At 40.6% G+C, this 27,321-nt stretch overlaps 1 protein-coding gene across 1 annotated transcript in view; it reads left to right on the forward strand.

The window, feature by feature from the left end:
• Positions 1–27,277, forward strand: part of ptpn13 (protein tyrosine phosphatase non-receptor type 13) — a 48,332-nt gene extending 21,055 nt beyond the window's left edge. The window contains exons 8-49 of the mRNA XM_085359866.1: positions 4,722–4,814; positions 6,429–6,528; positions 7,063–7,252; positions 9,000–9,074; positions 9,173–9,344; positions 9,711–9,861; positions 9,978–10,116; positions 10,268–10,420; positions 10,842–11,024; positions 11,177–11,339; positions 11,567–11,990; positions 12,549–12,655; positions 12,757–12,810; positions 13,261–13,350; positions 13,681–13,788; positions 13,949–14,080; positions 14,175–14,629; positions 15,036–15,167; positions 16,009–16,102; positions 16,205–16,290; positions 16,398–16,572; positions 18,525–18,739; positions 18,841–18,939; positions 19,023–19,393; positions 19,492–19,651; positions 19,761–19,916; positions 21,361–21,532; positions 21,683–21,893; positions 22,054–22,139; positions 22,351–22,412; positions 22,644–22,799; positions 23,066–23,231; positions 23,328–23,384; positions 23,484–23,587; positions 23,702–23,757; positions 23,851–23,948; positions 24,039–24,187; positions 24,275–24,365; positions 25,947–26,284; positions 26,680–26,895; positions 26,979–27,041; positions 27,142–27,277. Of these exons, the coding sequence (XP_085215992.1) occupies positions 4,722–4,814; positions 6,429–6,528; positions 7,063–7,252; positions 9,000–9,074; positions 9,173–9,344; positions 9,711–9,861; positions 9,978–10,116; positions 10,268–10,420; positions 10,842–11,024; positions 11,177–11,339; positions 11,567–11,990; positions 12,549–12,655; positions 12,757–12,810; positions 13,261–13,350; positions 13,681–13,788; positions 13,949–14,080; positions 14,175–14,629; positions 15,036–15,167; positions 16,009–16,102; positions 16,205–16,290; positions 16,398–16,572; positions 18,525–18,739; positions 18,841–18,939; positions 19,023–19,393; positions 19,492–19,651; positions 19,761–19,916; positions 21,361–21,532; positions 21,683–21,893; positions 22,054–22,139; positions 22,351–22,412; positions 22,644–22,799; positions 23,066–23,231; positions 23,328–23,384; positions 23,484–23,587; positions 23,702–23,757; positions 23,851–23,948; positions 24,039–24,187; positions 24,275–24,365; positions 25,947–26,284; positions 26,680–26,895; positions 26,979–27,041; positions 27,142–27,219 (6,380 nt within the window). The 3' untranslated portion in view covers positions 27,220–27,277. The remainder of the gene's footprint in view (positions 1–4,721; positions 4,815–6,428; positions 6,529–7,062; positions 7,253–8,999; positions 9,075–9,172; positions 9,345–9,710; positions 9,862–9,977; positions 10,117–10,267; positions 10,421–10,841; positions 11,025–11,176; positions 11,340–11,566; positions 11,991–12,548; positions 12,656–12,756; positions 12,811–13,260; positions 13,351–13,680; positions 13,789–13,948; positions 14,081–14,174; positions 14,630–15,035; positions 15,168–16,008; positions 16,103–16,204; positions 16,291–16,397; positions 16,573–18,524; positions 18,740–18,840; positions 18,940–19,022; positions 19,394–19,491; positions 19,652–19,760; positions 19,917–21,360; positions 21,533–21,682; positions 21,894–22,053; positions 22,140–22,350; positions 22,413–22,643; positions 22,800–23,065; positions 23,232–23,327; positions 23,385–23,483; positions 23,588–23,701; positions 23,758–23,850; positions 23,949–24,038; positions 24,188–24,274; positions 24,366–25,946; positions 26,285–26,679; positions 26,896–26,978; positions 27,042–27,141) is intronic.
• Positions 27,278–27,321: the final 44 nt, after the last annotated feature.

Genomic DNA, 27,321 nt, shown 5'->3' on the forward strand with positions numbered 1-27,321 from the left:
AGCATACAACATGTGGCCTATAGTGTGTAAAAATGTAAGATTGCTGTTATGTGTGTGGTTGGCCACAACAAATTTCTTGGGTTTAGTCTGCAACTGTGGCAAGGAAGGAAGTCTTAAGTAAAACAGACCAGTTCAGGGTCACTTGATGTAAGTTAAGTGTCAGACTCTGTAGTGCATGGATTTATCAGGCACAGCATGGAGTCATCAGCTGACCTGATCTGAAAGACAAAAATAAAGTGAAAGCAACGGGATCAAGTGAGCAACCAAGACAGTTGGACTAGTTACAAGTTGCGTATCCATCTGTAGTAACTACCACCTAAGTGTTGTGAAGTATGGGGAACCGGGTGCTGGCTTGGTGGTGGCTGGGCAGCAAGGTTTAGACAGAATGACTCATTGCTACAGTGACCAGTAATTATAGGTTGGCTTAATTCTAGCCTGCTGCTGACTGTCAGAGATGTTATATACAAAATCCCTTTAAAAAAAAAAAAAAAAAATTATCATGGCTATAAACATGCATATAAAGGATAGATGCAAACTAGTTACATACTTTCAGTGTGTACAGACTGAAAGGAAAATAGTCTTAAAATAATAGCACAATGCTTAAATCAAGGACATCAAGCAGAACTGTTTAACACGTCAGTCATCTGTTATAAGAGCTTTAAGTTTCCTGTTGGAGATTATGAAATTCTTAGTAAAGTAAGTTTATGCAGTGAGTCACATGTCTCTTGGCCAGCTGAGAGCCGTTTAAGGCGCATGAGGCTTGAACGATTTCATACAATAAACCACTGTCTTCTACCTCTTGCTCTCTTGCTGTTCTTGCAACATCCCCACTCTGTGCTCCGTCCAGCCTTCAGCCTCCCTGCTTTTCTCGCAGCTATTTTTGATGCTGACTGAACCACCAACCAAGCATTCTTTTCCTCGACTGTGGCTTTTCATCCCCCAGCAAGTACCTTCTTGCCTTCTTTTCTTTCACTCCCCTTTGCTTTGTATCGATTGTAATTTAGAGGATTTAAGGGTTTGTTTGGTTGTTTTTTTTTATTTCTTCATCTCATGAAAGTGCAAGACTTTGTCACTTCACACCTTATGGGTAGCATGAGCAACACCTTCATATAACTGCTAAGATGACACAAAAACAAGGTCCAGATTTAAAGAGTCACTAAAAAAAGTCCAGCAGATATTTCCAATTTAAGATCCACAAACTGAAAGAAACTTAAACTAAAGCTTTGGGATGACTGCCACACGCTGCAGGCTTTAACACTGTGGTAAATATTTTTTTAAAAATGAGATTTTTAGCAAGGAATTGTGGGGAAAAATGGCATTACTGTTGTGTTTGTGATTGCTTGTGAATGTGCAACGAAGACTGAGTGGGTTGAACTATTCATTAATATTAAATGATGGATATTACAAAGCATCCTGGAGAGAAGCTTTGTTTACTGCCTGCCGTCAGAAGTGACTGAGGGTGTCTGCAAAGGGTGAGCCAACTGTTCTTTGGCTACACCATGAATGGGCCTAATTGAGTACAAACCATTTGGAGGGGGCCTTGTTGGATGTGTTTCTTGGCAGAGACCTCTTTTCCTTTTCTTTTTTTTTCTCTCTCTCACTTCTTTCTGTTCTTTTCTGCAGGAAAGTGATGGCACAGCAGTGGTCAGTGGTCTCAGGTTTTACAGGGTTAAACAGCCCTTGACTGCCCTTCTGTGTGTGCGTGCATTTACAAGTCTTGTCTAAATGTATTGCAACGCTCACGTTTGTGTGCTTGTGTGCATGCCTTTGTGTGCATGGGCATGTCTGTACCTGGGCTCTTCTGTCTCAAACAACCCCCACACACCATTTTTGGTGTCAGTCTTAAATAAGTCAAAGCTTTCCTTGTCGAACTGGAGGCTGTAATAGGAGTCATGCGTAGCAGATGAGGGAATTCCTAACATTATTGGACTTTTCCGGCACTTGGCAGCAGATTATGTGGGTTTCTGCCGGGGTGGGTCCATGTTGGACAGCGGTACAGAACGCTGCTGCTCCAGAGGAAGGGGAGGTGTGTCTGTAAATCACAGCCTTTTGAAATTGTCTTAATTATTCTATTTGAGTCAGCAGGAGATGAGATTGCTGAGTGTTTGTTTTTTTTTGTGGAAAGCTGTTGACTGTTTGTTATTTCTAAACCATTTGAGCTACCTAACTTATTTCCTCTTCACATTATGAATAATGTCCAATGTCCAATTATTTAGTGCTCCGAGGGACTAAATAACCTCAGAGCACAGTCAGAGTAGGGTCTTTTTCTCAGTGTAAAATACTTAAAGACTGAAGGACTGTAGACACTTGTAGTACATGCAGAGGTGTCACCTACATAAAGTCAGATCATGGAGATAAACATGTATGTGAGGACAAATGAAAGATGAAGTGCAGCCTGGAGAAAGCTTGGTGGTGAATGCATGCTTTGATAATTCTTTCCTAGAATTGATGCTCTTTGCCTTAAAGTATGTAGAGACTGTTATGTAGAGGCTGCTTTTCCAGCAAGTTTGTGTGGAGTGCTCTCTCTCCTGCAAAGTATTTCCAGAAAACAAAACATACGAACAACAGAAGTACTCATCTTTTTTTCTGTCATTACAATCTTTAAGAAAAAGAAGGATTTTATTGCATTATTTATTTACCTTTACGGTTTCCTTTATATTTTCCTGTGAATGAAGCTGGTATAATTGGTGGCACTGAGAATGAGCTTTGCACTACATCTTTTTTGAACTCTGCATTTTTCTAACCCTTCTGTTCCCTTGCTTACTTATAAACATTTACATTATGAGGGAAATCTCACTCTCCACTCAGCTGTTATCATCTCTGTTACTTTTTGAAATTACCTAAAAGCACCGACTGACACACTGGTCCTAGGGATTATTTGTTTTTTGGGTTTTTTTGGGGTGATTTGTTTTTTCTTGTCTTTGTTACAACTAACTCATTTAGTGCTGTTTCCATGACCAAAAAGAGTGTGTGGCACATGAATCATCTTAAATCTGTATCCAGATTCAGGTTGCCACATTCATAAAAATATATTTATATTTTGCGTGGGTCAGCACAGTGTGGTAATCTCACAGCTGGGCTCAAACTTTTCTGCATGGGTTTTTCCAGGTGCTTCGGTTGCTTCCATAGTCCAAAGACAATCGGGTTAGATGAGGAGGAAACTCGTAAGTGTGGTTGTCGGGATTGACCAACGACCTGTCAAAATGGGTGCCCCGCCCTGGATGAAATTTATCTGGGATAGGCTCCAAGCTTTTTTCTGTTATTTTTAGCACCTCCAGGACCTCACCAGACTTAGGGAGTCAGGGTAGGGGTTGTTTTGTTGTTGTTTTTTTGTTGTTTTTTTTAACAGTGGGGTTACAATTCTTTTTTTATTTTTTTTTCCTTCCTTGACAAGGTTGATAAAACTGAAATAACCTCCAGTATCATTCTGACTTATAGCAAAACATCGTAGTTGAAATAGTAGAAGTAGATTCCTTTAAAATCAAATGCTTTATTGCTTTTTATCATGTTTCCTCCTTTCTGTGAAGCTCAGTAAAGTGTTGTTAAGTAATCCATATTGATAAATATGTTTTTTTTTTTATTAGCTGTTGTAAGCTCCTCTTCTTTGAAAAAGCTTTTTCATGATGATAATTTTTCTCTGCATTGTATTCTTCACCTCAGTGTTTCTAAAACTCACCTAAGTATAAAGGCAGGTGACTGCACGTATGTATGTCTCAGTGAGGGCTTTGAAGCAGAAATGCAAGTCATTGTGACTGCATGGGTAACTTACTGTAAATTACACAAGACTGCTCCTCTGTGCACCTTTTTGTGTTAAAGGAAATGAGTCACCGTCCACTGGAAGATGGAAAACTATTTTGGGTGATAGTCCAACCAGTCCTCCTTCCTCTAAGTAACATTATAGTGGCTGTCGGGCCACAATGCTTTTTTGCTTAACATGTTTACGAAAGACAGAGATCAGTACAAGTTGAACTCTGTTGTTTTGTGAAACTGTAAAATAAAATGCCTTAGCAGTGACTTGGGAATCCCATTCATTCAAGCTATGTAGTTGGTACTGAGGAGCAGGATTTTCAAGTTCTGTGTACAATGCAAAGAGCACATGATACATTAGGGTAGGTTTCAGATTGAATCATATTGTTTGTTTGTTTTTTCTCAGTTACCACAGATTTTTAGGTTATTATTAAGTTAATTGGGCTTTGCTTTGAGAAACATTTAAGTGTGGGGAACTGGTCTGTACTTGCTGTGGTGCTGTGGTTCACCCAGTCTAGCAAGACAAAAGTTTACGCCTTAAATTAAAAAAAAAAAAAAAAAGCATTCTAACCTGACTGGAGGCATGCCTGCATACACTTGCTAAATCTGCTTTTCCTTGTAGGTACATATGCCTTTCATTAGGAGTGTTTACCCACAGCATGACTAAATCCTGCTTTGTGTGTATTATTTTACAGGCTTAGTGTCACCGTTTGGTTTCAGTAGATTGTGGAGTAAATGAAAACATGCGCCCATCAATTCATATGTTGTCCTAGCCCCATAAAGTCTCATACAACTTATTGTAAACCTCTGTTTTATGTAACATTGACAAATACACGGCTTCACCTTAACACCTTAATTTGTATTAAGTGCATGAAGTTATCCCTTTTGTTGTTATTGATGTTATTATTGTTATTACTATACTACTGTGTGGTTTGTATAATACATAATTTTCAAATGAATTTCTCTGTTGCCAGATCCAGTCCACACCCACCACAGGTACCACAGTGATTACAGTTCATCCAGTGAAAGCCCCTCACTCGCCTCCTCTGATCCAGATTACAGGCAAGGTAAAAGACGCCACTGACAAATCCTTTACTGCTATTACGCTTTTAATGGCGATCCCACCCACACATAGCATACTATGAAATGTAACTAACAGGTGATAGGTGCCGCACACATGTAACTCATCTTGGCTATGTGCATGCAAGAGAATAAATCAGTCACTTAATAATAACATGAGAGAGCCATACTGAGCTGTGGCTGTTCTGCTAATACTCAGTTTCCGCAGTGGCTTACGGTGACTTCATAGTGCACTTTTTAGGCTTAAAGCGAAGTGCCGCTGCTTTTGCTTGATTTAGAAGCACAGCAGCAGACCTGGCAGTTTCCCATGTTGAGGTAACTTCCAATCAACTGCTGTTATTTGATTGTCTGATGCCGCTAAACAAATTGCATGTTGCCTTTCACTATGTAAGATTGCATAAGGTAAGAATTCCTTTCCACTGTCAGTGAAAAATGAAATTGTGCAATGCACCTTATTGTTATTGTAGTAGTAGTGTGCATAATGTAAGGGCGATCGTGGCTCAAGAGTTGGGAGTTCGCCTTGTAATCGAAGGTTGCCGGTTCGAGCCCCGGCTTGGACAGTCTCGGTCGTTGTGTCCTTGGGCAAGACACTTCACCCGTTGCCTACTGGTGGTGGTCAGAGGGCCCGGTGGCGCCAGTGTCCAGCAGCCTCGCCTCTGTCAGTGCGCCCCAGGGTGGCTGTGGCTACAATGTAGCTGCCATCACCAGTGTGTGAATGTGTGTGTGAATGGGTGGATGACTGGATATGTAAAGCGCTTTGGGGTCCTTGGGGACTAGTAAAGCGCTATATAAATACAGACCATTTACCATTTCCACACTAGGACTACTCAAGATTAATTCACTTAAAATTGTCAACACAACAGAAGGCTGAGCTAGTCAATGAGGAGTTCAGTTAAGATCAGCCTAAAAGTTAAGACATTAACTGGCTAACTTTTTCCATCCATATCACTAAAAACAAATCCCTGCTGCAAAATTTAGTTAAAGGCCAAAAAGACTTGAAGCCCATTCTAATGTAACCCTGCACCAAAGTTTAACACTGAAAAAGAAACTTGTGGATCTATATTATTCACTAGAATGTAGTGGAATTCTAAAGCATCTCTAACATAGTTTGTGTTACTAAATCCAAACCTGTTTTTAAACATGCATTCAGTAATAACTTATAAGACAGAAAAGCTGTATGTCATTACTTTATTACACCTACCGTTGCTGTAATGCAGCACACTTTATTGCAAGGCAACAGAGATGCCATTTGTTGTGCTGATTTTACTCTTCTATAATTGCACCTTTGACAGGTATATTTGCAGCACCATGTGTGCGTGTCTGTTTTACTATAAAAATGTAAAAACAGCATTTAGCCCTTTGGCTTTTTTGTGCACCTCTATGCTTGGATGCTTTTGCATCTTTTTTTGGGGGGGGGGGGGTTCTCTTTATGTTTAAAAAAAAAAAAAAAATGCCACTAGCCTACTGGTGACTGCAGAGGAAAATTAGCCTGTATAGCTAATTTTGGCATACTTACATGATGGACCTAAGTATTCATGTTAATTGATGTGTATTTTCCTTTGTTTTTGTTTATTGTACTGACATTCTGCTGTCTTTTCTAGCTAAGAAACCTGGTGAAATTGGCAGGTATGGCTCCCAGCTGGCACTTCTAACCGAACATGACGCGTTGGCGCTGGCAAGCCACAATGCAAACAGACACAGGTAATGCCCAGTCTCTCTCTCCCCCCCCCCCCCCCCCTCACGTGCCCCTCACCCATCCCACCCCCACCTCACAAATATCCTGGTGAATGAGGAAGCTATCCTGTTTGGTACTCTAAGCCACAAACATACAGCTGGTGTGGCTTGGCAGGGTCAGCTCCATGCTTCACTAGTGAGGTCATCTAATGTGACATCCACATTCAACATTCTCTGTCTCTCTCTAATCTCTGGCATTATAGATCAGAACTGCCTGCTGTTGTTCAGCCTGCTCAACAATTTGTCCCACAGCAGAGCCCCTTTTTCTTCCCTTTTTCCCCAGAATGCTAAAGCGAAAACATCAGCTGTACACAAAAAGCCATTTTGCTGCTAGCTTTAAACTTGTCCATTACATAAAAAATGAAACAAAGTGTCCAAATAGAAGACGTATCTTCACATAAACCCCACCACACACTCACACAGAGAGAATAGCTTCCTTTTTGCTTATAGACAGCATCAGACTCTTCTGACACCCATCCTCTTCTCTTCTTTTCCCTGCAGGCACAATGAGGGGGGAGCTGACACTCTGGTTGGAGCAGAGTTGCTGCTGCAGAGGCAAGAGGAGGAAGTGCAGCGGCTTCAGGCCCACATGGCCCACAGGCTGTCCAGGGCCAACCTCTACCCCACAGACGACCCCTTGGCCCTTCAAGAGTCTCTCTATACCTCTTCTGTACCTCCACGCAAACTCAAGGTTTGCACATGTAGCAGTATTACTGATGTTCTGTTAATTATAATCTTTCTTGCAGTTTTGGACTTTTTTTTTTCTTTACAAAAAACATTCTTATTTAAATAGAAAGGCTCTTTAATCACTATGGAGCACACTAACTCTAGAACGGCATCCAAGTTCTGAGCATTTGTGGCCTTGAAGCGTGTTTGCATTGCAATATTTGATGATGGATGTATAATTTAGACTCACATGAGCTCATTGGCAGCAAACTTGTTGATGCTCTAAAGATGAACTGCTGACTGGAGTACATAATTCATTTCAGCCTCCTTATAGTAATTAAAAGTATGTAGGATTGTGGGACGTGTGGATTTTTTCCCCTCCCTTTTTTCCCTTGTGGGATGGTCTAATTTGGCAGTATTTACCAAATACCAAATAATAGTTACCATGCTTATCAACACAGTTGGTAAGCATGGTAACAATTGTGTTGCTGTTCCCAGTATACCATAAATACTATAGAATATTATATTGCCAATAAATTAAGCACCCTTGCTAGGACTAGACTTTTTAGTGTGTTTGTGGTTGATTATAATTGGTGGAATTTAGGAAATAAAGGTTTCCAGTTGGAAAAACCTACAGCATGTGAGTTAAGGAAGAGGAGTCCTGCTCTTCTGACTCATGTGAGATTCAATTATAGCAAAAACACAAAACAAAAAAATCAACAAGGAAATGTGTACAACACTATAAAGCATCGCAATTGGTCACTTTATGAGTTATACCTTTTTTAGAACCTGGTTGTACCCATTCTGCTTTCAGAGTATCTTAATTCTTTGTGTCACAGATTCAACAAGGTGCTGGAAACATTATTCAGAGATTTTGGTGGATATTAACATGATGGCATCAGAGAGTTGCTTCAGATTGCTCAGCTGCACATCCATGATGCCTATCTGCCATTCCACCACATCCCAAAGGGGCTCCATTAGATTGTGATCTGGTCACTGTGCAGACCATTTGAGTACAGTGAGCTCATTGTCATGTTCAGGAAACCAGTTTGAGATGATCTGAGCTTTGTGGCATGCTATCCTGCTGGAAGTAACCATCACAAAATGGGCATACTGTGGTCATAAAGGGATAAACGTAATTAGCAGCAATACTGAAGGTGGTTATGTTGTTTGGTACTAAGAGGCCCAAGGTTTTCCAGAAAAAATATCTCCCACATTATTACAACATTACCAGTTGCCTTGATACAAGGTGGGATGGATGCATGATGGATGGATCCTTTCATGTTGTTAAGGCCAAATTCTGACCCTTCCATCTGAGTCTGAGTCAGAAGAAATCAAGAATCACTGAACCAGGGAATGTTTTCCAATCTTCTGTTGTGCAATTTTTATAGTGAGCCTGTGTGAATTTTGGCCTTCGTTTCCTGTTCTGAAATATTCAGTCCAGCACATCTGGCACCAACAACCGTGCCACATTCAGAGTGACATGAATCCCCCTTTCTTTCCCCATTCTGATTTTCAGCTTGAACTTAAGCAGGTCGTTTACACCATGTCTCCATGCCTAAATGCACTGGGTTGTTGCCAAATTACTGGCTGATTAGATATTTGCATTAACAAGCAACTGAGTAGGTATACCTAATAAAGTGGCAGCTTAGTGTGAAGTATTTGTGTTATGCATATTTTATATCATGGGCAGTTGTAATTTTCAAAAGACCCTTTAGTGTGCTGGTAAAATAAAACTTAAGTCTAACAGTGACTTTTTTATTATGTGGTAGAACTTTCACGGACCCGAGTTTGTGAAGATGGCCAGCGAGCCCTGCGTGCCCTTATCTGTTCCCTCGTCAATAATGGTGAGAATGTAAAGTTATGCCATCTTGAAGCCAAAGAGTTCATATTTTTATATCTGTTTGTAAACCATTACTCCATGCTTTGTATTCTTTAACTCAAGAAACGTGGGAAGGTGGAAGAAGTGCAGAGGAAGGTGGGTGTGGTACTGCTCAATGGCCAAAAGCTGGAGCTGAGCTGTGACATCAAGGCAGTGTGTAAAGACGTTTTTGACATGGTGGTTGCTCACACTGGACTTGTGGAGCATCATCTCTTCGGCCTCGCATACCTCAAAGGTATTGTGTGTTTGTGGTTTGAGGTGTGTGTGTGTGTGTGAGAGAATGGATGTGATCTTGTGTTATTTTGATAAGTGTTTCACAGTTGTTCTTTGTTTGTTTAGTCTTTAGTAGTTGCCCCCAGAGGTCTTAATTCTCACATAAGAAAAAAGCATTTTAAAAGTTCTTTAAAATTAACTCAAATTGTATTCGAAATAAATGTTTTCATTTTTGAAGTGGAAAGTTTAAAAGTGTATAAATGCACATAAACAAATATCGGTTTGGTTGGTTTTAGTTGTTCATTTTGATCAATTTCCTGTAAAGATGCAAAGCTTAAGACAGCCTAACTTGACTTTCTAACCCTTTCATCCTGAAAATCACACACAGAAAATGAGTTTTTCTTCGTTGATCTTGATGCCAAATTATCCAAAGTGGCCCCAGAGGGATGGAAGGAGGAGTCCAAGAAAAGGAGATCTGACATGCTTTTTAACCTTTTTTTCCGCATCAAATTCTTCCTTGAAGATATCAACTTAATACAGTAAGTGCACACAATTAGCTGGAAAAGCCAAATGTGTGCTGTCGTTACATAAAAAAAATAACAGTGTGTTCATGTTGGCATATTAACCGCTTAAAGTGATTTTCTGTGGATTCTAGGCACGCATTGACCAAACATCAGTACTACCTACAGCTGAGGAAGGACATCTTGGAGGAAAGAGTGCGCTGCGGCACAGAAGATGCCATGCTGCTGGCTTCTCTGGCATTGCAGGCTGAATTTGGTGACTATCAACCTGAGGTACCCACTCAGCTGTTTATCTGTTTGTTATCAGTCAACTAAAAGTTTCTTTTCTCGTATGACTTTTAAAAAAAAGTATTTCATTTGACTCTTGTATATATAAAACAATAAAAGTATCTTAAAAATAATCTCATTAATCCCGATCCTGCAGCTCCATGGGAAGACTTATTTCCGAATGGAGCACTATCTCTCGATGTCTGTCTTGGACAAAGTGGGCCAGACCACCATCAGGGAGGATCTGCCAAAGCTTCACAGCAACTACTACGGAGCAACAGAATCTGAGGCGGAGTTTGAGTTCCTTAAGGTTGGCAATAATAAAGTAGACTGCGTTTAAATTCCGTTTTCATGTCGATATCAAAAATATATTCAGTTATGGCTGAAGTTATTTTTTTCAGTAATAAATTGCAACTCAAGGTTTTTATTTTGTGATGTAAATGATTATTTTATACCAAACAGTTTACTTCGGCAGAAGGACTGACATGCAGTGTATGTTTGACAAAAAATAAGTACCGTAACAAGAGCAAAATGTCTGTTTAAATTTCATTTTGTTGTATTTTTTGTCTCATTGGAGACTACAAAAACGGATGTTTGCTTCCTCATCAACCTTAATTTGAAAAAAAAAACCCAAAAAACTAACCCCTGGTTCTCATTTGGAAAGTTCCTGTTTTCTATGTTAATTTGATTATTATTTGAGTATCTTAGTACCATCTCTCTTGTCTTTAAAGATGAGCCAGAAGCTGACAGAATATGGAGTCCACTTCCATCGAGTGCTTCCTGAGAAGAGATCTCAGACAGGGATCATGCTGGGTGTTTACTCCAAGGGGGTGCTCATTTTTGAAGTCCTTAATGGAAATCGTACCCCAGTGCTAAGGTTCCCCTGGAGGGAGACAAAGAAGATTTCCTTTGCGGTATGCGCTTGACTCTTATTATTCGAAATAAACCTGTATTACAGTATACCAGTATTTGTTTTCCACTATAGTGTAATCCAATTGATGGCCATTTTCACTTTGTTTATTATTATTAGCATTTTTTTGTTTCTTTTTTGTCTGTAATCCTCCAGAAAAAGAAGATTTGCCTTCAGAACACATCAGATGGCATTAAGCACCTGTTTCAGACAGACAGCAACAAGACATGTCAGTATTTGCTACAGCTGTGTTCGGATCAGCATAAGTTCCACCTGCAGATGAAGGCTCGCCAAAACAACCAGGAGCAGCAAGACCTAGGTAAGCAAGATATTATTTAGAATGATGTAAATATATAGCCAGCTAAGCGCTGCTTGTTTTTTAATAGAGATGAGGGTTAACTTGATGCATCTGTCACAGGCAACACTAATTGGAATAAATCAACGAATCAGCTCTTTGGAATTACCTGCCTCATGTTAATAAGCACTAATGATTATTATTACTATAGAATGACAGACTTTTATGTCTTTCATGTTCCCGCTCACCAGAAAACAGTTTGCAGTACTCCCTCGACTCTCGGAGTGGAGATGCCGTTGGTATGAGAGCGAGTTCGGGCAGCCTGGCCCCAAGTTTATCGACACGCTCCAACCCAGACCAACTGAAGAGAATCTCATACTCAGAGGCAGCCCTCAATAAGGCACTGTCTGGCTCAGTATTAGTCCAAGATGAGCTTCACTTTCCAGGGTTCAATCCAGCGGCCTCCACGGTCCTTTCCAATCCCCGAGCAATGAGTCGTTCCCACCACAACCTCGGGCAAATGCCAGAGTCTCCGGAGGACAGGCTGGCAGAGTTGTATCGTGGTCAGTCGCACAGCGGACTTAGTCAGCCACAAGCCAACCAACTGGCCTCTCACTTCCAGCAACATCAGCGAGCCAGCTCAGACACAGACTCCATCCTACACCAACAGGACAAGTGAGTTGAGAAAAGCAAAACATGTCAAAAGCAAGACCCGGATTATTTCCCATAAGATTGATGAAACGTAATGAAAGGAAATTATGAGCAAATGCTGAATTTAACTTTATAATAAGAAATAAGAATAAATAAGAAAAATAAATAAGAAAACTATGTGTTTCTTATCTTTTTATTCAATGCCTTTTTCCTCCAGTATGGGGTCCTGTACATGTGTTTAGGTTTCACTGTCAGTTTCTTCAGGGCAGACTAAAGTTACTGAGGATCTGTTGCTGAGACTACTCTGCACTACAGAGACATATAAAACTCTACCTCCAGCCTGTAATTGACCCCCGGGGGTCTGTGTGTGGGTGTACATGCGCCTTAGTGTGTGTTTGTGTCATTGTGCCTTTTTTAGTAAGCAACAAGTCTGTTTTGTGTCAGCTGCTCCCCCTTGTGTCAGCTTCACAGATGACCTGTGATTTTTAGCTTAGAAATTTCAGGGGCCTAATGTTATTAAGAGAGTGTCTTCAGCGTTGTAGAAGACACCTAATTTTTCTCATCTGTGTTTTGCTTTCTCAGATCATTTGGCATACCACCCCTCAGCAGCGCAGCCTGGAGCACCAGCATGTCCAAAAAAGAATCTGACTCCTCTTCCATAGAGGATACCGGCCAAGCATATGTAGTAGGTAAGAATGCTGACCTGTGAAGAGCGGAGCATCAGAGGTGTAGAGGTCATACCTGAAATACTGAAAGAATGCTCTTATTAATGCGTTGCATTCTTTCACAGGTGTTAGCATGCACAATTCCTCTGGACCACCTTCAACCCCAGCATCTGTGAATGGTACGTAAGGAAATGTGATTCTTGTTCCCACAGATACCAATTATTACTCATTTTTAGCATTCTGTCTCTACAACTCTAGTCTGTTCACCAATATCTCTCTGAGATTTAGCAAACCATGAATATATACAAAAAAATAGTCCAGTCTCTTTTCTCTCAGTGCTCGATGCCTGTGGACCTTGGCTTTGGCCCCGCTCCCACCATTTAATAGCTTAATTCTTGGCACTGAACTCAACTTTCATCCCAGCTTAGCCAAGCTTTTCAGGCTTGTTATTCAATTCTACTAAAGAGGGAGCCCTTCAGCTACACTGTATGTCCTCTTGAACTGATTAGTAGTTACAGTGTAGTGCTTTCAGAGTGGGCTGCGTTTTCTTCCCTGCTTACCAAACTCAAAAAGGACGTAACTGTGTTACAGAAGATGTCATGTATTTAATATGTTTTTTCTTTGGACAGATTCCCTAAAGAAAAAGGTTAATGCGTTACCATCTCCAGAGAGAGAGATCACAACTGTAAACTTGAAGAAAGATGTGAAATACGGACTAGGTAAGAGTGAATGAATCTATTCATAAAATTAGTTTTATTTTACACAGTCTCTGCTGTTTTGACAACTGCTTTAAACTGCTTGAAATGCTGGGGGGACCCTGGACATGCTGTATACTTGACAGATTTCTGAGTTAAAAGAAGTGAATAACTCCCCCTTAGGCAACCTGTTGCTTTTCTATTTTAAGGACTTAGATAACCAGTAATTTTGCTGTATGCAAATCTTTCAGCTGAATAAACAAAAATGGTGTTTGCCAGAGGCTGCCTCTACATTTGCATGCAACAGTTTATAGTTTTGGGTTCATACATTTGCGGTGTGTGTTTGTCCTGTAGGGTTTCAAGTTGTAGCAGGAGAGAACTCTGGCCGCGCAGACCTTGGCACCATCATTAGCTCCGTCACTCCCGGTGGTCCCGCTGATATCAATGGCTGCCTCAAACCCGGTATGCTACTTTTTTGTTGCCACTTTCTACCTTCCGTATTCAGATGATGGTGTTCTTGTTGTCTGCTTGTGCTGATGGTTAGCTCTTAAGGTTGTTTCATTCTTGCTGTGAATATGAGTAGTTGTTGTCTGTGTGAGCAACGGTGGTCTTGTTGATTCAGGTGACCGGCTGATCTCTGTAAATGAGAAAAGCCTAGAAGGACTTTCTCACACGACCGTGGTTGATATACTTCAGAATTCTCCTGATGACGTTACTCTCGTCGTATCACAGCCCAAAGAGAGGCTCTACAAAGGTAAAATCAGGGTTACAGGTATAATTTTTGTTTTCATGTGCACCTTGTCAGGATTGATCCTGACTTTTATCCAAAACCTTTTTTGTTCCAACAGAATCTCCTGGAGGATATTCACCCTACCAGCACGGGTCTTCATTTAAGTCCCTTAACTCTGCTCAGAAACAAGAACTGGACTTTGATACCTCCTCAGAAGAGCATGCAGGAACAAGAAGCCCCAGCCCTCTACAGCAAAGTGCTGGCATACAGTCATCTAACTCATCACCAGCTCAACAGGACACTGCCCTCAGTTCTCAAGACTCTAAGACGAGCATTGTGGCTAAAACCAACCAAGCCCCTGGTGGAGTTCAGCAATACCTAGAAAGGAGTGCTGCACCCACTGCCCAACATCCAAATGTAGGTCCTGATCCTACACCACCAGCTCTACCTCCCAAAACTAGAAAATCTAAAGTGCTGGAAGCTCCCAAAGTCTCTGAGCATTCTGACCGTGGAGATTCAGACATGGACGAGGAAACTTATTCAAGTAGTCAAGAGAAACAAAAGGTCAAAAAGGTTTGTTTATTTTTTAAAATGGACTCATTTTAATGGATTCCCTGCTTTTATACATTGCCCTAGGCTCTCAATTAGGAGCTCCGTTAAGTATAATACACAGAATTGTGTCTTCTAGTAGAAATTTTCTTACGTTAATGGAACAGAATATGATTGTTTGTTTTCTATACACAAGCATTACATATAACCTGATGCTTGGCACAACTAACTGCCTGTTCTTTATAACATTTGCCTGTCATTGCATTTACACTGTCAATGAAAGGCTGCATTGCAACTGTATGCTGCATGATATTCCTTGTGTTTTTTCACTGTATCGGCTTGTTTAGTCAGTCTACTCACTCACCTTGATTTCTTTCTGCATGTTCAGGCTTGTGATAATTCACTGTAATGCCCTATTCTCTGTTTGCAGGAAAACATCATGGAAAATTTAAATGGTAATGCCTCAGGGGTCAATAGTCTCCATCCAGGAGAACTATATGACATTGAGCTGTCCAAAAAAGACAGCAGCCTGGGCTTAAGTGTCACGGTACTGTTCGGCAAGGTTTTCACCCTTTTCTTTGTTTTGCACCTTTTTTTCCCCCCCCCGACTCATCCAGTTCACATGTTGTTTGGTTTGGTTTCATTTCTTATTGCCGTGTGTTGGACGTTCTTGTGGTAATACTAACCCTCATGCATGTCAACTTTATTTTTTTAATCAAGAAGGATTTGAAAGAAAGAAATGTCACAGTATCTCTTACAGTAGGGACTTTAAATGATGTGAGTAATCACTGCTCTAATTAGTCTCTCTGGAATTTTGAATATGATTGACTTGGGTTAATTAAACCACTAAACCATTTTAACAAATCACTTTATTATGTCTTCAGACTGCTGTCACACATGAACTTGTGTTGTTGGTCTTTTTAAATTTTTAGAAGATTTAAAAATAATAAGAGCTTTGTTTAATACCTAAGCAAACTCCAGAATCACAAAATCCACCTAAAAGGTCATTTGAACAAGAGGAAAAGGAGCTTGTGTCATATGGTCATGATTCATAGTGTCTAAAACCAAGTTTTAACTTGGTCTTTGACAAAACTTGCTAAACTTCAAAATCATCATCTACTCCACCTGTGACAGTTCTTATGCACCAAAGTATAAGCTTCATTCAACCCCCGGTCCAAAAAAACTGAAATATAAACTTCTGGTCTTGAATTTTCTGTTAAAATTACTTTAAAATACTTCTCTTGTACAGTTTGATATTCTCTTCACAGTTCTGAAGCCACAATAAAGATAAAGCAGTTATCATATAAAACACATCCAACCCTGCCATCAACCCCCACAGACAAATAAAGAATTATGCATTTTCTCTTTGGCTCATTTCACTAAGAGTTCTGTCATTATCTTAGGGAGGAGCTGGCACTGCTGTCCGACATGGAGGCATCTATGTGAAAGGTCTTATACCAAAAGGTGCTGCAGAGCTTGATGGAAGGATACAGAAAGGTAGACACGGTGTAACAAATATGTAGCACAAAGGAAAAAATGAAATTGGATGAAATTTAGACTCTTTCGTCTTTGGGCAATACCTGTCTGTCTGCGGCTTAGGTGATCGTGTGGTGGCTGTCAATGGAAAGAGCCTGGAGGGGGCCACTCATCAGCAAGCGGTAGAGGCTCTCAGAGACACCGGACAGGTGAGGGGATGGCAGTTCCCATGAGCCACCATGTGAGCAGTATCTTTAAATTATGTTGCTGCCTAGCTGGCATCTTAACACTTAGTTTTACTTCCTGCGTGGCTCAGACAGTGCACTTGTTGCTGGAGAGGGGTCACGTACCTGCAAACAGCATCCACGCTCCCCTCACACCTAAGAACACTCCACCATCTGCCAGCACTGGCTACGACAGAAGTCCGACCAAGAACAAGGAGCAGACACTCGAAGCCAAAGAAAAACCAGAGTACAGCTTCATCACACAAGGTAAAGGATGTGGTGTGGTTTATTTTGGGATTGGAGATCCATTTTAACGCACCCTGTAATGCGTTTTCCTGTTTTCTGTGGTCTAATTTCAGTGGTCTAATTATCATTGAAAATGCACAGCAAAGTGCAGGTTGAGGGATTATCCTTTGACCTCTTTCGTAGCACTGCAACAAAGCTAGGTTCAGACATTTAATATTCATTAGGTGCCTTTTTTTTTTTTCCTGTGCAATTCAGTGAATTTCACGTGTTAAATGCATAAAGACTCTTTTACCCAGGCTCTCAGGGCACACCATGCTATTATTTTAATTTTAAGGTTTTTTTGTTTTTTTTTAAAATAGCCACTTATCTTTTCAACAGGCAGTTGCAGAGAGACAGATAACCACTTACTATGGCACCAAAAAGGGACTTTAGAATAACCTGACAGGCAGGTCTTTTCGCAGGTTCATACCTTCTTGCTCCAAGGCAACACATGCCCCACTCCGCTGCCCAGCTCTTTGATGTATTAACTTACCTGCATAACTAATCTAACTGCACCATCAAGTAAGTTAGGTTAGTTGGTTAATGTTCCACCCTCTCCTAGTTTAGTCATTGTAAAACGACTGTAGTTTCTATAATGCGGTTTTTCTGTGTTTTTTGTTTTTTTTTTTTTTTTACCCTCACCTAGCACACGAATTACTTTTATACTGCAACCTGCAGCCACTTTTTAAAGCCCAGATAGATGCTTAAGAGGCGTTTTACAGTATTTTGTCCAAGGATGCTTCCACATACGGACGCAGTAGATCAAGCCACTGATCTTAGGAATAGTAGACAACCTCCTCTAACTCTTTTGCAACCATAAGCAATACGAGTTTGCTTTTCTGCAGGTGAGAATGTAAGGGTCCATCCAGCAGATGTAATGGAAATGAATAGTAATTCCTGTACTACTGGAGACTGTTTGCAAATGATTTAAAAAGAAAAAAAAGAGTAGTTTCAGACTTCTAAAGTAAATTTCTACATTATTGAACATATGTGATTTGACATTTACTTTATAGTTACTCTGAATAACAAATTATATTGTCTTCTTTTGCCAACAGCCATCTTGAGTTTTAAAAAGGCTAACAGACTTTTTAAGATATATGCACCATTTCTTTTTGATACTTGTGTCCACCTGTAAACAATCAAATTTGGTCATACAATGTATTTTTTTTTTTTTTAGCAGTGTTACACCAAGACTTACATCAAGATCAAATGAGCATGTGTGTACAACCCATCGTTTGCACACTGCTGTTGTATTAGAGCTGAGTAGATGGGCAGAATCTACATAAATTGCTCTTCTGCAACAAGAGCTGGACTATCCTTTAGTTTTGTGCTCTCCCTAACTGGTTATAAATACAAGTTGGGAATGCACTTTTTGTTTTGTGTATCAGGCGTGTCCTGAAGTTGTATGTTTTTAGTCAGGTTCCTAATATACAATATACTAAATGTTTTACCAAATCAGACTATAAAATCCAGTTTTGAGCCCCCCACACCCCCAAAAGAACATCCTTTCCTTATATTTATTTGCATGTAATTTTAAGAGGTTGGGTACACCGTCTACAGGTTGTTAGTGTATTATATGGCTGTTATTATAATAAGCTATAATTCATTCTGGTTTTATATTTTATCTTATTCTGTGTGACCATTCATCTCCTCACGTCAGATTCTCCAAAAGCCTAGAAACTTTTAAAACTGCTCTTAAAACTCACCTCTTTTCATTGGCTTTTAGAAAGGTTTAATTTATTTGTTTATTTATTTTTTATTTGATCAGCGAGGTGTTTTACGAAATTGTGTTCTATTGTATTTTTATCTGTATTTACTGTACAGCACTTTGGTCAGCCTTGGTTGTTTTTAAATGTGCTCTATAAATAAACTTGACTTGACTTGACTTGACCATCTATGGCAATAACTGCAAATTCATGTGTTCTGTTTCACAGATAATATGTTTGAGGTGTGCCTGCTGAAAAACACATCAGGGCTGGGTTTCAGTTTTAGCCGAGAGGAGAACATCCCCAACGAACCCCCTGGCTCCAGCATGGTGAGGGTTAAAAAACTGTTTCCTGGCCAGCCAGCCGCAGAAAGCGGTCGTATCAAAGTTGGTGATGTCATCTTGCGTGTCAATCAAACCCCACTCAAAGGACTCTCGCAACATGTATGTAATACACTTTGTCTCAGTTCCCATTCAAGAATCACATCAAAGTTATTTGATGTCATAATGTGTTTGAAATTGTGGTTCCTTTACATTTTGTGTAGGAGGTGATATCCGCTCTGAGAGGAACTGGTCAAGAGGTGACTTTGCTTCTCTGTAGACCTGAGCATGGCATTCTTCCTGAGATGGACACTGCAGCTTTGGTGAGTCACTTAATATTTTCCTCATCACTGAGAGTCTTTCAAGCATTAGTTGAAAACTTAAATTGAACCAAATTTCTTCCTAGACACCTAAGCCATCGCCTAGAAAGACACCAGGGACATTTGGAGAGCCCAGCTTGAACTTAGAAAGGCTCACGTCTGCTCCAGGGAGTAAGAAACAGGGCCCTGTGGAAGACGCCCTGGAGAGGCTGCTACACAGAACCCCTGGCCGACGCAACAGCTACAGCGACAGCACCGATGGGGATGAGGAGGTGGAAGAAGCTTTCAGCGCAGGCTCTGTGGAGAACAGCAGGCAGAACTGGGAGCGGAGTGTTTACCAGACCTCCGGTAGCAACCCGGGACTGGGACGCTACGACAGCAGTGGTCATCTGGATGACATGCACTCAGCTTTTTATTCCTCAAATCTATCAATGACAAGATCAGACCTCAGCAACCGGTAATTCATCTAATGTTAAATACTCGATTAGCATTATCAGTTATAAATGTGATTATTAGTGTTTTTGCTAAATTTTGGCTTTGTGGATGTTTGGTCAGGGGACTTTCATCCCCAGTGGGAACTGATCTGGAGTCATCCACTTTTCCGAAGGTGTCCTCCCTGTCTTCCCCAAGCCCAGATCCCCTGCCTCCTCCACTACCTCTGCCCTTGAACCTCACTGCACCTGGCAATGGACAGGATGGAGATGAATTCGTCCCAGTAAGAACTGAGGAAGGGAATCATAATCTAATCATTTTAGGGTTTCCACTAAAATGTGGATCAAGATGTTATTCCTGTTACTGAGGTTATGTGTTTTTGTTGTTGCTAGGAAGTAGAGCTACAGGTCTCTTTGGTGAAGTCAGAAAAGGGCAGCCTTGGCTTCACCCTCACTGAAGGCAATGATCATGGATGTTACATCCATGACATCATCCAGGATCCAGCCAAAGGAGATGGAAGGCTCAGGCCCGGGGACCGAATGATCACGGTATAAATTCCCATTATTCACTATGTGCCAAGGTGTGAAAAGCGTGTGGATTATCATTATCAGCAGAGGTTTCAGGTGAAATCATTGTGAGACCTTGCCTCACCCTATTGTGTGACGTATTGAGATCAGCTGACGCAAGATGTAAGAGGGCGTTAACACACCTGGGAAGGGATTTCAAAACTGGATTATAGATGGCAGACAGCTGGTGTCGCAGGCCACCCCCTCTGTTCAAGGATGGTCATTCACATGGACATAGTTTGCAAGAGGAGTGAAAAAAGCCATCTATCTGCCTTTTCTGTCTAAAATGTGTACATTAGCATCATTGAAAGATTGACCTTTTTTCTTTTAGATGCAGAGTCTTGTCCTGTTGAGGTGGCTCTTCTGTCTTGTGCCATGTGTTTATGAGGTGGCTGTTTGGTTTTCCTGTTGTTTAGTATGTGTTTGGGAGTTTTGTCCTTGGCATGAGCCAGTTTTTGTCTGAGTGTGTGGCTGGGTTTTCGTGCTCGAAGATAATTTTCCTGAGCTTCTCTGACAAACCTGCTACATAAGGGATTGTCCGTTTGTCCTTCTGTTTCTCCCTAGTTGGTGACCTTCTTTACTGTGCATCTTTGCTGATTTGATGAAAGCCCAGTTGGGATAACCGCATGTTTTAAGAGTTTTCTCTACATGTGTGCGTTCCTTTCTTTTCCATCTGGCTTAGAAGGAATGTATTCTGCCCGGTGTTGCAGAGTCCTGTTTACTCCAAGTTTGTGTTCCAGAGGGTTGTGGGAGTCAAAAAGCAGGTACTTGTCTCTGTGTGGGGGCTAAACTTTAATGTTGAGGTTTCCATTCTCCTCAATGTGCACAGCATGGCCCAGAAATGGCAAACTGTTATCCTTTGTCTCCCCTGGTGACTTTGTTTCCACTGAGTTGATGTGAACAGCCTGCACCATGTATCAGTACCAGTGGCTAGGTGCTGTCCCTTTGAAAGAGCCAAGAACTTTACTTTCTACTAGCTCCATGTAAAGATTGGCTACATTGGAAGACACTGGGTAGGCCATGGCACATCCATGTTTTTGTCTGCAGAAACCCTTGTTGTATTTAAATGTATTTAAATTATGTGGTGCTAAGGCAGAGGTCTAATAGTGTGCAAATCTGATCGGGGTAAAACTAGTTCTGTTTTCTAAGAAGCTGTCTTGCTGTAGTTGATTTTCTGACAGTCTCCACTGCCTCAGTTGTAGGTATGCAACTAAAGAGTGAAACTACATCAATGGACACTATGGAAACTTAAAGAAGTCCAGTTGCTTTTCTTTCCAAGCTCCTTCGATTATTATGACCTGGATGACTGAGAACCTACACAGACATATAGAGGCGGTTATCAAGTACAAACTGGAAACAGTCTGGCTCTCTGTTCCTTTGTGTTTCCCAAACCATTATACATTGAATGAATGTTTTTTGTCTACAGGTGAATAACACTGATGTGAGCGATATGGGCCACACCGAGGTGGTCAATCTTGTGCGTGCTGCCCCTCGGGTGGTTGACTTGGTGGTAGGAAGGGTCTTGGAGGTTCCTAAACCCACCATAGAAGCTCATCTGCTGCCTGACATTTACTTCAAGATGAACCAAGAACCACTGGGTAAGAAACGACCTTGATTAAGAAAAGAAAATATCACTGGTGTGTCTCACATTAAGCCACTAATGTCTTGAAAATCTTCCCAAAGGTTGCATCAGAAATTAGTTCTTAAGAATCAAATCTTAATATTTTTATTCTTTATTCATTCCCCAGGTTTGGTACTGGATGGTGGTAGTGACAGTTTGTACGGGATCTTATATGTGAAAGATATTCTTCCGGGTTCATTAGCCTCTAAAGAAGGAAGCTTAATGCCACTTGACCTAATCCACTACATCAATGGGGCCCCTACCCAGGACCTGACTCTCAGTGAGAGCACTAGGCTATTGGAGCACTCCCCCAGTGAACTCACGCTAAAAGCCACAAGGTAGTCTACACTAAAAAAGAATAACATCTATCCTTTGTGAATTTTTTTTTTTGGTGCTTGTTTTTATGTTTTTTGTCTTAATAGCATTGCACATTACAGAAAATACAAGATCTTAACAATAATCTCGGTAACTTTTATTTTCTTTTATTTACTCTAACAGGGATGGAAAGCCAGTTTGTCCTATGCAGAAAAGGCTTTCTTTTCTCAACAACAATGTTAGCACGACGGTTTCATCCACCATGAATGGTATGCTTTATAATCTAAAGAAATGTGACTTACAGGTGCTCTGATAAATCGATCTAAATAAGAATAGATTTACTCATATCAAGTTTCTTACTTGCCAAATATTTAAAGATGGTGTGAAAACTTTATTTTAAAAAGGGGATGATAATAAAAACTCGATAAACCAAAGTAATAATGGGATAAGCGTAACTGCAACTTTTGTTTTCTGTTTAAGGGTTCCTTAAAGGGGAAGAATTAAGAGATACAGAAGGTCTCGCAGCACTTTGTCCTTTAGAGGTGAGTTTTTTTTGTTTGTTTTTTTAATTATGTTGGTGCCTGGGGGTGAAAACATGTTCTTGTGTTGGTTATGTTTTGCCAAGCAAACAGCTATGAAATATGTCGGTGGAGTTCATCAGGTGTTATTGTTAATGGAACGCAGACAGTTACCCAACCAACAAAAAAAGTAACTTGCTGAAGTGTTGAATGACAAATCAAAGGTGACTCCACATTTGTTTGCTGAAAACGCAGGAAGAGATCATAAAGGTAGATCTGGAGAAGCCGCCGTCAGGAGGTCTGGGGTTTTCCGTAATTGGAGGGGAGAGAGGGATCTTTGTTAAATCCATCACACCAGGAGGAGTAGCAGAGTCCTCAGGCAAGCTGCAAGTAGGAGACAGGCTGCTTAAAGTGAGTGTTTTTGGACTTGGAATGTGCTTTGTTAAACAAAACACATTACATTGTGATTTACTTGTAGATTTATTTTTTTTGTTGTTGTTTTTAACATGAATCTCTTAAATTCTGTGTTGTAATAACACAGAATTTAAAATAATTTAAAAAAGCATTTTCTTTTTGTGAATATTTTGTAAATAATTGGCTACAAAGTAAAGAAAGTATTTTCTGTGGATTTTCTGAGACTGTATACAGCCCTGACTGACTGGCTCTCCGTCTTGTAGGTGAATGAAGAGCTAATGACAGGTGTGTCCCATACCAAAGCTGTCACCACCATCCGTAAAACTAAAGGCCTGGTGCATCTTATTGTATCCAGACCACCAGACCAGAACCCAAACACATACCTGGCCTCTCTACCCATCAACTCCGACAAGTGCAATGGAAATACTGGTAAAATCATGCACTTGTATTTTTTAAACTTTTGTCTCATGAGTGTATTTTTCTTTCTGAATATTTTCTAAAGCAACCTGCTCGTGTTTATTTCAGGTCTGAGTGGCGACAGTAGCATGAAGACTAAGCTGTGTCCTGTCATACCACCTATAGGTATAGCACACACAGGCTGCAGAATGAACTGGAAAGTTATAAATGTGTAAAAAAACAACAACAACAAAACAACATAAACTACATTCCCATATTTCACAGACTATGATGATGAACTAGGAGAGAGGAGAGAGACAGAGCAGGGCACAGAGCTTTCGGAGGACACGGACGGCGATGGCTCTTCTTTACCAGAAGATTCTCCTGAGGTACAAATCAAACTCGCCATTTGAGAAACCACAGAAACAACCGTCTGCTTTTTCTGATGTTGTTTTGTTTGTGTCATTTGATTTTTGTTTGTTTGTTTGTTTTTTTTACTGCAGAACTCCCGAAAGGTGAGATGGAATGAGGAAAGTGTTGACAATCCACACAATGAAAAGTACGATTTTACTTTTTAGATGTGCACTCATCAGATTTAAGGTTGTACATCATTTATATTAAGACCTCTTGGCTGTTTGTGTTGAACCAACAGCTACCTGCAGATGAGTGCTGGGCAGCCAGACGATGATGAAATCACGTGGGGAAGCGATGAACTGCCAATTGAAAACATGAACTCAAAGTCAAAAGATGGTAGGAGTCAGTGTCTGAGACAATACATGTAAATAATTGTCATAAGTTACTTACAAAACTTTTAATTCCCTCGTTTATGTCTTCACACAGACGGGCCAATCATCACAGAGGACGAGCTGACCTCTTTGCCCCTTGTCAGAGTGGTCCCTGAAGGCCAGTACACGGGACAAAAGCTCAACAGTGTGGTTCGCATGATGAGGGGACTTTTGGAACAGAAAGTGCCTCTACAGGAGTTTGAAGTATGACTCTTTGAATTTCATTGCCAAAGAATAAATCACAATAGTTTTCATTAGATTTTTCTGAATATCCATTTTCCGTTCTGGCAGAATCTTCAGAATCTCCAGCCGCTGGACGACTGCTTGATCGGTCAGACGAAGGAGAACAAGAAGAAGAATCGCTATAAGAATATTGTCCCCTGTAAGAAAAACTAGCAGTTCCCTATGTGATTACTATTAATAACATGGACTATGAACTGTATATGAACGATGGTTGTAGCCACTGTGACATCACCCACTGGTTTGTAGACTACTGTTGTGAAATGTCAGCTTGAGCATTTTAGCGGTTCCTGTCTTGGTCCATGTGTGACAAACGAAGTGTGGATCTGAAAGCAAAGTCCCTGTCAGAGTAATTGGAATCAGATAATGATACTAACCCAACATATAGTATTGAATTTCAAATATATTGTCACATTACAATAGCATATATTGCAATATTGCAACCCTTTCACAAACCTTCTTCAACGTCACCCTTGACTTCACTGTAGAGAAGTGTCGCACACTTGGCTTCCTTTTTTTTTTTAACATGCAGTTCCCTATTCATTTTTTTTCTCAGTGTTGTGTGGATGCAGATATTTTCACATAAAATAGGTGATTTCTTGACTTCCTCTAAATTGGAACCTAGATTTGTCAAACTAAGTGTGCCCAGTGTTGGTTGGTTTTTCGGTTGAGCTGATTACCTCGCTATTCTCAGCAGGCTTTGGCAGTTTGTGACATGAGCCCTTATACTCGTATTATCTCAAGAGTATTTTACTTTGATCTGGACCTCATTTTAAATATTCCATCCTTTTTTTTTTTTTTCTTTTTTTTAGGAAATTCCAAAATAGGTCCATATTCAGATATAGACAGCACTTTCCTGATTTCTTTCTTTGATACCTCCATTATAGTTTTACCAACTTCGTCCCGCATGCTGAATGCTATTTTGGATTGAAAAAGTAATTGATTTATTATACTAGTACTAAAGAGTTATAATTTTATTGACATTTTATATAATAAGATCCTAATATTTGGTGTCCCTATATCGATACAAGTGGAGGAGTTTAAGTATCTCGGGGTCTTGTTCAGAGCGATGGGAGAAGGAAGCAGAAGATCGACAGACGGATTGCTCTACTCTGAGCCGCTGCTCCTCCACATCGAAAGGAGCCAGTTGAGGTGGTTTGGGCATCTGACAACGATGCCCCCTGGGCGAGATTTTCGGGCATGTCCCACCGGGAGGATGGCCCGGGCAGACCCAGGACACACTAGAGAGATTATATCTCTCGGCTGGTTTAGGAACGTCTTGGTGTTCCCCCAGATAAACTGGAGGAGGTGGCTGGGGAGAGGGAGGTCTGGGCTTCTCTGCTTGGGCTGCTGCCCCTGCGACCCAGCCCCAGATAAGCGGAAGAAAATATATTATTATGATACTATGCTTTATCAGTTCCCTCTTCCCCACACCTAGACACTCCACACTTTTAAGATGTAGAGACTTGTCATATGCAAAGTAGTCCCATCTTAAAATAAACTTTCTCTATTAAATAAGACTGACCACTGAAACCACAAAGTTGTCCATAAAATGTTTACTGTCCCCTCATGCTCCAACCACAGCACTTGTGTCTCTTCTCATGGTCTGAGGCTACATCCTCTTTTATTACAGTACATCTACTGTACTTTAATGGCTTTTTTTAGTACTTTTTTCTCTGAATTCAAATTTTAATCCTGAAACTTTTCATGACGTCTCTTCTAGTTGACACAACTCGTGTTGTCCTCGGCAAAGACGGAGGCTACATCAACGCCAACTTCATTAATATGTCGGTGAAGGACGAGAACTTCATGTACATTGCCTGTCAAGGACCCTTACCCACTACTCTGGGGGACTTCTGGCAGATGGTGTGGGAGCAGAAGTCCAATGTGATTGCAATGATGACCCAGGAGGTTGAGGGGGGGAAAGTCAAATGTCAGCGGTACTGGCCAGACACGCCGAGGACGGCAGAGATGGTGGATGACAGATTACAGATAACACTTATCAAAGACCAGCACCTGGACAACTTCGTCATCCGTGTCATCGAGGTCAAAGATGTCCAGGTAAATATGTATCATGTATATCGGTGTATAGATCGATTGTGCAGATAATTTAAGACGGGGATGTCAAACTTTACATCGCAGTTTAGTTTGTAGGTTTATTTTAGTTAAAATGTTTTTTCACATCAAGTTTAATTTTTTAGTTTTATTAATATCAGACTATTACTGTGGTGTAATATGAATGCTAATTTAGGGGTGATGGGTCTTATGTTTTACAGCTTTCGCTATTGATAAAGTCCAAAATCTACACACTCCTAATTTTCCAAAGCAGACCAGTGGGCCGGATTGGACTCTTTGCTGGACTGTTTCTCACCCTCTGGCCTTATGTTTGACATCCCTAATTTAAGATGTTTCTACTTGAATTGTCCACATTGACATATGAGTTTCCTTCTTTCCAGACTAATGAAAACCAGATTGTTACTCATCTAAACTACACTGGATGGCCCGACCATGGGACACCTTCACAACCTGAGCAGCTGCTCACGTTCATATCCTACATGCGGCACGTTCATCAGTCGGGGCCTATAATCACACACTGCAGTGCAGGCATTGGTCGTTCAGGGACCCTCATCTGCATTGATGTGGTTCTGGGTCTCATCAGTAAAGATGCAGATGTCAGTATTTTTCATCTTATAAATTTAATAATAACTTTTTTCAGTATCACTTCTAATCTCCTTTTTTCTTTTTCTTTTGGTAGTTTGATATTTCAGACGTTGTCAGGAACATGAGGCTTCAGAGACAAGGAATGGTTCAAACAGAGGTGACTTGGTTTTAAGCTTAGTAGCATTTACACATCTTAGTAGCTCCCAAGCTTTCCCTTACATTTCCCTCTCTTTTTTTTTTTTCTTTTCCTTTTTCAGGAGCAGTATATTTTCTGCTATCAAGTGATCCTCTATGTCCTCCGATGCCTTCAAGCAGAAGAAAACATCTCAGGATAGTAGAAACCCTGAATCGCTGTCATGTGGAGGCTGGATGACTCTTTGATGAAAGCAAAATAAAAAATGAGAATTGCCAAATTACACTACAAGTTTTGTTTTTCT

This window comes from Diplotaxodon limnothrissa, linkage group LG7 (genome assembly GCF_057381915.1).
Source record: "Diplotaxodon limnothrissa isolate DT_005_m linkage group LG7, D_limnothrissa_male_GT1.1, whole genome shotgun sequence".
Taxonomy (NCBI): Eukaryota; Metazoa; Chordata; class Actinopteri; order Cichliformes; family Cichlidae; genus Diplotaxodon; species Diplotaxodon limnothrissa.